The sequence below is a fragment of the Rattus norvegicus genome, chromosome 3, assembly GCF_021556685.1.
Source record: "Rattus norvegicus strain SHRSP/BbbUtx chromosome 3, alternate assembly SHRSP_T2T, whole genome shotgun sequence".
Classification (NCBI taxonomy): Eukaryota; Metazoa; Chordata; class Mammalia; order Rodentia; family Muridae; genus Rattus; species Rattus norvegicus.
Window position 1 is genome coordinate 105182899 of NC_141536.1, and position 10690 is coordinate 105193588.

Sequence of the window (10690 nt, forward strand, 5' to 3'; positions counted from 1 at the left end):
TTCCACAGGTCTCTCCAGTGCTGCGAGACTTCCTGGAACGAATGCTGGTACGGGAACCCCAAGAGAGAGCCACAGCCCAGGAGCTCCTGGATCACCCCTTTCTGCTGCAGACGGGGCTGCCCGAGTGTCTGGTGCCTCTGATACAGCTCTACCGCAAGCAGACCTCCACCTGCTGAGCCCACGCCCAGGGTGCACCTGCCACCTCTGTCCACAGGCCAAGGACGCTGGGCAGCCATTCCAGTGGCAGGGCTGATCTGCCATGTTCTCTCAGTATTCTCTCCAAAGATTGAATGTGAAGTTCCATCCCTTCCCTCTTGCCCTTTTGCCCACTGGGCTAGGCTGGACCTGCCCCCTCAGCCTCACTCCCCAGAGTCCCAGTTGCCTTTGGGATGACAGTGACCCCTTCTGCAGGTTTGGCCCTTTGTTATTTGCACAGGGATGTTTCTAAGAAACATGGAGAGTGGTGCTCCTGGCCCCGAGCCAGCAAAGCTGACAGGCTGCTGCAGATTTTTAAAGGCAGTGTCCACAGTGACCAGGGCCACCAAGAGGGTGCATGCTCCTCCTTCACACAGACACTTGCTATTCTCAGCTAAAGCTTCAAACCCTGGAGTCCCAGAGGGCCATGGGGAAGGATTTCACTGCCCAAATCCTTCTTCCTCCTTTGGTCTGACTTCGGGAAGCCCCACTTGCACCTGTTTCCTGTCTGTCCCCTGGCACTGCCTCTCCCTAGAAAGCCTCTACAGGACTGTGAATCGCCTGTGTGTGGGCCACGGGAGCAGCAAGGGGGAATCTTCTGAGAGAGTGGGATTGGCAGTAAATGTGGTTCCATTTTCCAGGATGTAGAGAACATATTCTCATTCTCATTCTCTCTCTCTCTCTCTCTCTCTCTCTCTCTCTCTCTCTCTCTCTGCTGTGTGTGTGTGTGTGTGTGTGTGTGTGTGTGTGTGTAAACTTTCCCCAAAAGCCCAGGTCCTTCCAGTTACCCACAGAGAGCCTCAGAAGAGCTGCCCACCTCTTTTCTACCAAGCTCCACTTTGGACCTGGCTTTCTGCTTCTCAAGTCCCATGTTCTTACCTAAAACAGTGAAGGGGTGTGTGTATGTCAAGTCTAACACATGCTGGGGGCCCTCGAAGTTTCTGAGTTTCTCCCATACTAAGGCAGGAATAGTAAGGGAATAAACTTTGTTTTACCTGTCAGCAACTTCTCAGTAGCCAGATCAGGGACCCCTCCTCTTCAGAACCCTGGGCTGGGACAGAAAGGTGAACCACCTCCAGGGAGGAGGTCCCTCATGCCAAGGGATGTGCACCTCCTTGTGTGAGCCTGCTGCCCCAGCTGCCCTGCAGATACTTACCTGCCTCCCTAACCTTCCTCCCTTCCCATCTTCCTGGCTGTTGTGAGACAGGGAATGCCAAGGAAGAACTCCAGTGTCTGGACCCTATCCAGATAATATTTTTTAGACTCCTCTGCTCCCTGATGACCTGCATTAGGGCAAAAGAAAATTGCAAGGTCTTTTTTTTTTTAAAGGGTCAGAGTTTTAAAAAACAAAAGCATCCTTCCCTAGAAATTTTTGTGACTTGTTTGCACTTGTGCCTGTTTTAAATTAAACTAAATGTTCGAACCTTTGAGTTTTTCATTCTCTGGGACTGGAGCCAGGCTTTCTTGGAGCTGGATGCCCTTGGAGTGGGTGCCTGGTGGGCTCCTCTGTAGTTACTTGAATCCACAAAACACACAGCTTCTTTGGCTTGGACACCTGCAATGAGGGCAGAGGAAGGAGGAGACAGAAATGGAAGGCCCTAGGGATGGAAGCAAAGGGGAAAGAAGCCCTCTGGTTAGCCCGAGCCTTCTGAGGAACCACTGGGTGGAGGCTATGGGAGGGCTCTGGCAACCTGTGGCCAGAGAGGCTGACCTCTCTCAACTTTGGTTTCTCCCTTCTGCTGGTCTTCAGGCTGCCCATAGAAAGTTTCTTGAAATTTCTACCTATGAGAAAGCAGCCCATGTTGATTTCTTAAAACTGAAAGACTGAAATTTCAAAAGAGCAGAAAAGTAGCCAGAAACTCCCCTGGGGTTGGGGAGTGGGAAAAGTGGCCTTTTAACTTTTACTCTGACAGTGATTCCAATCTTCCTCTTCTGAGCTTTATACCCAACACAATGCTCACTGAAACCACTTAACTTGGAGCAAGGAGCCATACCCAGACCTGGCCCCGGTCCCGGCCCGGAAGCAGCCCCTATGACTCTCTAGCTGTAGAACGGCCATGGTCAAGGCTGATGAAGGTAGGGCATGCCACCAAATCAAGTGTATGCTTCTGTCTTTTCAAAGGAAGCCAAGAGGCAGCAGTGAGCAGGAAGGTAAAGAGAGGCCAGTTCTCCAAACAGAACAACACTGGGTTTATTAGCTGCTCCTACCCCTGCTGGTCTTTTTCGGCACATTGCTCCACACGCATGTGCCGATGCCCTTTACACCATACCAAAACCAACCAGCTCTAAGTGCCAGTGGCTGGGGCGACTCTTCACAATGATGACAATGATAGGAAAAGCAGAGTATGCAGCAAAGTCACTTCTACACCGGGAGGGGACAGGGAGGACCGCAGCCTCAGTATACCTAGAGCTAACAGGAGGTCTGGAGAGAGTAAAGTGTGCTGGAGTTCTATACAGAGCCTGCTAAGGCTTAGCTGAGGCTAAGGGCAGACAACAAGGCCCACAACTCAGTTGAGATGGGAAAGATCTACAGTGTATCAGAAATGTCACTTCCGACCATCCGTCTTCCAGCAACTCCACAGAATAGACAGGAGTAAGCATTTACCCAACAGAGACTCACCAAGGTGACGCTCCCACAGGGGTACACATCAGTGACACTGAATGGTTGACAGCACCCCTGGACATAATGTGTGAACCAGATTTCACGGTGCTTGTAAGCCAAAAAAAAAAAAAAAAAGTATCCTTACACCATTAAAAACATCACTAAAAGTAAACATTGTTGAAAATGGAATGTGAGTGAGGAAGGGTCAGAGAAAAAGCACTACTCACTTGGGGTGTCCCAGTCCGGACCTCCTCTGACTTTTCAGACACTGTGGTATACTGCTCTTCTGACCCTCAGGGTGAGAAAAGGCAGGTGTGTGTGTATGGGTATGGGGGGGCAAAGGCTGGGAACGTCTATCTGTGTGTGTCCAGGAGGGGTGGGGTGGCAGAGAGATCACCCCAGAATGGATAGCAACTGTCCTAAGACAACACACATGGTCAGGTCAAGGTTCAGAAGCAACAAGGGTTGGCAGCTCCAGCTGTTCTAAAGATAGCAGGAGATCTTCCAACAGTACCCTTAGCTTGCAAAATGACTTGGGGTTCTTGGTGGGCTTCTGAGCACTTCTTACTACACTCAGTGCTGACTTTCCTTGTTCACTGTTCCTCACTTCATTGAAGTGAAGCGACTTCAAGTATCCGGATTTAACATTTTACGAGAGGAACACGCTTCATGGGTAAAAAGCACACAGAGGGAGAAGTTACACATCGATGATCTCCCGATGAAAGCCAAGTCTGAGCTCCCAGGGCGCAGCGAGGAGAGTGCAGAGGTGCCACCAGGGGGCAGCAAGGATTACGGTCCTAATTGTGGGCTGGCGCGCGGCCTCGGACGCAAGGGAGGAAGAACAGGAACTGCCGAGCTCTGTGGCCCCGGCAAAAACTGGTTTCCGACTTCCTACCCTTCTACCGCAGACCCAGTTTCTGAGCACCAGCATTCTCTCTTGGCAGATCCCTCGGAGTGACTGGTGAGAAACCTTTCCACAAAGATGATCTTCCACAAGGATCAACGTCTTAAAAGACTTTATCGCAGGCAAGTGCGGGGTTACATGCTCACTCTTCCGGGTTCACAAACAAAAACCCGAGTTACTATTACGGCCAGAAAACTTTCTCTGCCTTGAAGCAGGAGTTTTTACCCCACCTGGCTGGTACAGATCTTCCACCAGGAGCTAGCACTGACACTGGGGTCGTAGAGCATACAACCTGCCAAACTCCTTTCTTCGCCCCCTCTCTGGGGCGGTACAGTGTTGGAGGGCAGGGGCGGAGAGGGAGAGGACAAAAGACTTCGCGGGGAGGGGGGCTAACTACTTCTCCACAGTTGCCTCTGACTCACTAATCTGCCCAGTAATAAAAGCTGGAAGCTGGGCTGGGCCTGCATCCCACGCGGTGGAGCCCAGGCAGGGGTCCTTGGTCTCGATCTAGCATCCATCATCTGCCCTGCCCTCCATTAACAGCCCAGCAAGAAGCAGGAGACATTTAGCAGCCCCTTCCTATGCTTTCTCGGGAGTTTGATGTAATTTAGACCGGGACCTGCGGTTCGTGTGGGCTCTCGACTCCCGCGCCCGCCGCCGTTTAACGTTGCAAACACTCTAGTCAATTATCCCCCTTGCGGAGGTGCTATTTAAAGAGACGTTGTCAGTTTCTTAAGCCTCCGATCAGACCTGCTGCTTTCTGCTTCATACACAAAGGCTCAAAACACGAGTTCTTTTGAGGGTTGGGAGAAATACAATTAAGCAAGTCCTTCCTAGCTGTTCCACCCTCCTGGAGCACCCACGTGCGGAATGGGGGAGCTGGGAGGAAGGAGGAGGTGGGGTGCTATGTCCTTTCCATTTCAGGCCTCCGGGACGAAGTGGAAATTTAATTAAGGCTGGGCCAAGATGAGGGAAGCATTGAACCTCAGAGATGAAATTCAACTGCAATCCTTTTGGGGGTCAAGCTGCCCCAGAAGCCAAGAGTTAGTAGGGGCTTACAGTAGCAAGCCTACGATGCCAATGAAGTTGAATCCTGAGTCTGACTGAGACAGAGTCAAAGGAAGTTTATTTCCCAGTAGGGAAAGCTAGTAAATACCTAAAGGGGGTATTAAGTTCCAAAATATCTTTGCCTTGAATGAGGAATTTCTGCCTCAGAAAACCTTAACCACTGGATTGCTTCATAATCAGCACTCTTGTCCAAAAAGCTTATGGGGCTACCTCGTTTCCTCCCTTTCTCCAACCTTATAGGGAAGGGAGACTTCGGTAGTTGGTCAACTATTATGGTCAGCATCAGCAGGCACAGTCGCCTGGGTCCTTGTTCTCCAGAGCCGGTTCTACTGCCACCCTGGCTGCCAAGGTGTTAGGGAAAGTTAGAAATAGGCAGGGGGTCCTGCAGGAACCGAGACTAGGCAGCTGAACCTCAGGGCTGGGATTGGGATTGAACCGTCCACCTTTCTGGCTAGAAAGCTGAAGCCTACAGAAGCAGCCGTTCACACCTCCTTTTTCCCCAGGACAAGAAAGCCACGTTGGAGGAAGGTGGGAGATTTACATAGGAAATACCAATGAGCACACAAAAAGATGGGATCTCTACAACTGGTAGAGGTCTACAGGAGGTCTCCCTTTAGCAGTGGGGACTGGGGGGGGGGGTCAGCAAATTGCAGAGAAAGGAAGGACTTGGAGCAAAGGGAGATATCTCAGTAACTAGAGACAGTGGACTTTTACAGGGCTCGACCTTCGTGCTCCTTACCGCTGAGCCTGAAGTACCACAGCCTCTGTGCCCGCCTGCCAAGGCTTTGGCCCAGGCACTGAGAAAGGCAGAGCATTGTTCTCTAATTCTGGACCACTCTCAGGCCCTGAAGCCTCCCCGACCAGGCTGGGGATGTCTGGGGCTGTGGAACGTCGGCGCAAACCCAGGCGGCCAGAGCCGGGGCCACCCTCGGGATGAGGACTAAGGCCGACCGGGGCTTGCATTAAGGCTAGTGGCGCTCCCTCCAGCACCTCATGTGAACGCCACCGCCCACTCCCCGAAGACTGGGGTGAGTTTGGTCGAACCATCAGAGCTCCTGCCCTAAGGCGTGCTGTCTCCTCCTCCGTCATGGTACCCAGAGCTAGGCTCATGCTCCGGCCCAACTCTGGCCTCTCGCTGCCTTGTGCCCTATGACGGCCCGAGCCCTTGCCAGCAGAGGCAAGCTCACCTCCGTGGCCGTGGCCATGGCCGTGACCGTGACCGTGGCCGCCGGCAGCTCGCGCAAACCGTGCCAAAAGAGGACGCGGCAGACGACGGGGGCTGGGACGTCGACGCTCTGGGCTGGGCACCGGGGCAGAGTGGCCAGGGGGACTGTCGGAGTTGGAGCCCCGGGCCGCTGCCGCAGCGGCTGCCCGACCCCAAGGCCCGGTGAGGGCTTGCACACAGGTCCCGTGGCCGCGGGAGGCAGCGAGCTGCAGAGCGGTGAGGCCCGCACGGTTGGTGCGGTCAAGGCGTAAGCCCAGGCGGCGGAAAGAGCGCACCAAGAACTCCAGCACCGCCCCGTGGCCGCACGCCGCCGCCCACATCACCGGGCTGTTGCCCGCCGAGTCCGTCGCCTCCGGATCGCCGCTGTACTGCACCAGCAGCTGCACGGCGTCTAAGTGGCCTCGCTCGCAGGCCAGGCTGAGTGCAGTGCGGCCGCGTTCGTCCCGCAGGTTCACGGCCGCACCCTGCTCCAACAGCAGTCGCACGAAACGCGAGCGCATCGCGGGGTCCGGCAGCCCCACGGCCACCATGAGCGGCGTCCGGCCCTGCTCGGCGCGGCAGTCGATGATGCTGCGGTCCAGCGCGTCCAGCACGAAGCGGGCCAAGTGGACTTTGCCCGCCTGCATGGCCTCAAGGAAGGTGCGCGTACCCGCTCGGGGGCACAGGTCCTTGGGCTTGAGCATGGCTCCGGCCGCCGCGCCCGGGAAGTCCAAAAGCTCCGCACGGGGGCGCCCCTGTTCCCTCACCCCACGGGGCTAAGGCCCCGGCCCGGACACCCGTACCGCTCTTCCCGCGCGGTGCGTAGGTGGCTGTAGCCGAGTCTCCTGCAGTTCCCGCTCGGGTCTCCCTGCCTCTCCGCTGCCTCGCTGCTCCCGGGACGTCTTGCTTTTCCTCCCTGGCCCCCGCCCGGAGGTGGCTATTTGTTGCTTCTGACTCCCGCTCAAGCTCGGCCTCCTCAACTCTTGGGCCCTCTTCCCTGTATCCGACGCCCCTTGGTCCCTCGTGGCTTGGAGCAGCGCCACTCACCGGTACCCCGGGCAGCCCCTGCTCCCCTGCTGAGCGGGTGGCTCCCGCCTGGCGCGCCTGCCTCCAGCCTCGGCGGGGAGCGCTGCTCTTCCAGCTCCCGGAGCCTCTCCCCACCTCCTCCTCTCTTGCGGGGGCCGGGAGGCTTGCTTTTTTACTTAGGGGGCTCAGCGGCTCGTGAGGTACCCGACGCCTAGATACCTGGCTTTATAGCTTCGGGGGTCTCCATGGCAATGGCTGCTCTGGAAGCAGGCTGCACCTTCAGGGCAGAGACGGACAGGGCGAGGGAGACCGCCCCTGACCCCCCACCCCTTCGTGGGCCACGAAGTTGGGGAGCGGCTCCTCCTCCGCGCTCCCCTGGGAATGCGGCGGCGGTTGCGGGGCGGGGGCGGAGGCTGCTCGCCGGGGGCCACATGCACCCGGCGGGGCCAATCCTAAAATCTCAGTCTTCTTTCCCCGCCCCCCCGCCTCCGCCAGAATCGGTAGCGTCGGCTGCTTAGAAACTGGCGGGAGCTCCTACCATCGGTTCTAGGTTAAAGGGACTGGGACCCCACGAGGACAGAACTGGACAATGCACGAACTTGAGGTGGGCCAGAGACAGAGGTGGAGTAATTTGGGGTATGAGGCATTTGTGCTCCGGACTGAGGGCGCTCAGTCTGGCTGATAACTGCCATCTAAAGTGCAGCGAATCACAGTCACACACAATTGTGCCTCCCGCACACGCTCACTCAGAGCAGGGCGGGGGTGCATTCTCCAATCTCAGACGTCTCCAAACCTGACAGCGCGCCCGCGTGCCAGCTCCACGGTCGGTCGGTCGCTGTGGAGCAAGCTGACTAGACACTGGCCGCTGTGACCCAGGGCAGGTGCCTTAGGATCTGAGAGTGTGCAGGCATCAGGACTCCCCAGGTACTGTCCCCTCAAGGATGAGCTAGGGCTAAAGTCTAGGAAAGGGCAAAAGACACAAGCAAGAATTCCCCCAGAAGGCTGGATTCTCTTGAGCACAAAAACCATCTCTAGGCCACAGAGCTCTCTACCTGACCCCCTAAAGAAAGAACCGGGGATCCATTTTTTTTTCCAGTCAGATGTGTGGAAAACTCACTGGACATCTTCCTTTGGACAACTCATAGGTGCTAAGGAGGAGTAATACTGAAGGCCTTCGCTGAGTCTTACAATGAGTGTCCCACAAGCTCCCATGTCTAGAGGGCTTGACAATAGTTGGAATGGAATTTATTTGTAGAATAAGTGAAGGGCTGGGGACTTTTCGAAGCTGGTAGAGTATTTGCCCAATATACACAAAACCATTGGTTTGATTCCCAGCATGAAACCAGGACTTAACAGCCCCAGCACTTGAGAGATGGAGGCAGGGGGATCAGAAGTTCCAAGATCATCCTCACCTACATAGTGAGGTTGAGGCCAGCCTGGGCTACATGAGAACCCTACCATTGTTTTTCCAGCGATGTTAAGGGAAGATGTACAAACAATTCTGAATGAAGGAGAATTGACCCAGGACTGAAAACATTTGCTAAATACAAAACTCAGACAGCCAGTGGAAGGACAGATGAATACTGGGAAAGAGTGGGAACTGAGGTCTTCTGAAGGCAGCAGAATTAGTCCTTAAGGACGAGTGACATTGGCTGCTAAGAAACAAGGAAGATGGTCCAGACAGAGGGTTACAGGGACAAAGGCACCCAACAGGCACAGGTCAAGGGCTGTGTTCAGGGGTCCTATGCTGTAAGAGAAAGGAAGCTCAGTGAAAAATTGAGGGGGTGTTCAGTCTGGGAAGAGTAGGTGGCTTTGCAGGACACTCCTGAGGATTCTGTGAGGAGTGCTCTTGCTGGACAGTGGGGGCGGGGTGCGGGAGAGCATCCATGTCTTCTGGAACACCTAGGCTCCAGGATGGCCTAGGAGTGGATTCAAGCTAGACCCTACAACAGGAACCCACACTCCCCTTTGTCCTGTGAGGCATATTACTAAGTGCACAGTAGGTGAAGCTAGCCCCACACACAATTCTTGGCATGGGAGCGAGGTCTCAGCCTGTGTTGTGGACTGGCAGTGTCACCCCAGGCCTGCACATTCCTATCTGTAAGAGGAAGCAGAGAGAGAAACTCAGCCTGCACCACAAGGGATCAGGAGCCAGTGTTGGAAAAGCACCACCTCATTTAGAGGGCCCTCAAAGTCCATCCCATCAAAGGACCAGGGAGCACTCTCCGCCCCAAGGAAAGGAATAGGGTGCTCTCCCTCCTTCTTCAGCAGAAGAAAGGCTTTTATTTCTCAGGACTCCATCTTCTCTGTCTGCACCATGAGAGAAGATGCTTTCTTCTCTTCTTCCTTCGGGATCAAGAGGAAGGTTAGGCTGTGTACCGCCAAGAAGAAAAGCACCCAAACCCCAGAAGAGCTCATTGGCCAAGCCCCTCCTCTCAAGAGCCTCCCTGAACCAGCTCAGCTTTGCCTGTGCCCCTACTGCCTGTGGTAGAGGGAAACAATGTATTTGTGTGTGGGAAAAATTGGTCAAGTCTTCTTCAGAGCCTCACTCTGGTCTGGGCTGAGTTCCCTCCCAGGTCTCAGAACCTAGAGCCTTTGCTCTGACTTTCTTCCCTGGGCTCACTGTGTTCTGAACAGAAAAGAAACAGCAAAGGCTGGGGGGAGAAAAAAAAAAAAAGCTGAGACTTCGCTGTGGAGCACAGAGGCTCCAACAGCCGGAATTAGAAGCTGTCGCTTAGGGAGCTGAAAGCTGACAGGAGAAGGAGCTGTGCAGGCAGGGGGCAGGAAGGCACTTCACACTCCTCCCCTCCCACCTACCCAGCTTCTCCCCCTGCAGGCCCCAGGCTGGCAAAAGGGCTTCCTCCCAGAGGTGCCTCAGTTTGCAAGTCTGTCTGTCTGTAACTGCCCCTCCCCGCCCCCTCCTTTCCTCTTCAAGTGTCACCAGCCCCCTCACTCTGTCACATTGCACTTGCTAGCTCCTCAGGCTTGAGCCTAGTGGCACGTGCCTTGGAGCTGCAGGGAGCTGGGAGGGGTGTGTGTGTGTGCAAGGGGGGGTGGGGTGAGTCAGCAGAGGATCTGGTACTGAGTCAACCATGGGACTCCTAAGGGGTGAGGACCCTTCTCCATGTCAAATGGAGATGCAAATCATGAGCAAGAGGGAACCTGGCCTTATGGCACAACAGGGATGGAACCCAGGTGTCCAGGGCCCAGGGGAGGACATCAATTCTTCCTCTGTACTTCCCCCGTGACCACAGATTAACCCATCTCCAGGGCCTAGAACCAGCCCTTTTGGGCATCAGACTGAAAGAAAGCAGGTAGGTATTCAGACTGCCTGAGAAGCCACTCAGTGACCCTTCGGGAGGCAGGATTGCAACTCCTTCCCGTTTGCCCGGCTGCATCCTGGCCTGGCAAGAGAACTGAAGGTGGCTTCTCTTGTGGGTTTGTGGGTATTGACTGTGGCTATTGTCCAGGACTCTGCTGGCTCTACCTGAGGCCCATGTACCTGCTTCAGTGAGTTCCCCTCAGTCTGGGTTCTCATCTCCACAGAAGGTAAGAAGGCAGAGCAGAATAGGATTTCTGGGAATGGGTTGAGGTTAGGGCACTGCCTGGGGGTGTGGATGTCCCACCCTGATGGTATCCAGTGTGGCTAGGACAGGGAGACTGGCTGACAAAGGCTTTCAGATGTGTGAAT

The 10690-nt window shown here is 55.0% G+C and overlaps 2 protein-coding genes across 7 annotated transcripts in view; one reads left to right on the top strand and one right to left on the bottom strand.

Moving 5' to 3' along the window:
• The window catches only part of Pak6 (p21 (RAC1) activated kinase 6), a 35251-nt gene extending 33633 nt beyond the window's left edge, over positions 1-1618 (top strand). For all 5 annotated transcript variants that reach the window (XR_015682749.1, XR_015682750.1, NM_001106498.2 and 2 more), the window contains 1 exon segment: positions 9-1618. Coding sequence is in view for 3 of the 5 variants with exons in the window: in NM_001106498.2 (NP_001099968.1) it covers positions 9-176 (168 nt within the window). In the remaining 2 variants the exon portion in view is untranslated.
• A 748-nt stretch (positions 1619-2366) lies between these two features.
• Positions 2367-10270, bottom strand: Ankrd63 (ankyrin repeat domain 63). Of its 2 annotated transcripts, XM_087654591.1 has the most exons (2): positions 5486-10270; positions 3797-3823 (listed from the first exon to the last, which is right to left on the bottom strand). In XM_087654591.1, the coding sequence occupies exon 1, from the start codon at positions 6675-6677 to the stop codon at positions 5505-5507; it is 1173 nt and encodes a 390-aa protein (XP_087510717.1). In that variant the 5' UTR covers positions 6678-10270; the 3' UTR covers positions 3797-3823; positions 5486-5504.
• Between the last annotated feature and the right edge of the window lie 420 nt (positions 10271-10690).

What these genes read in the sequence shown, in the direction of transcription:
- Ankrd63 (XM_087654591.1), bottom strand. Translation starts at nt 6,677, where the DNA reads ATGCTCAAGCCCAAGGACCTGTGCCCCCGAGCGGGTACGCGCACCTTC.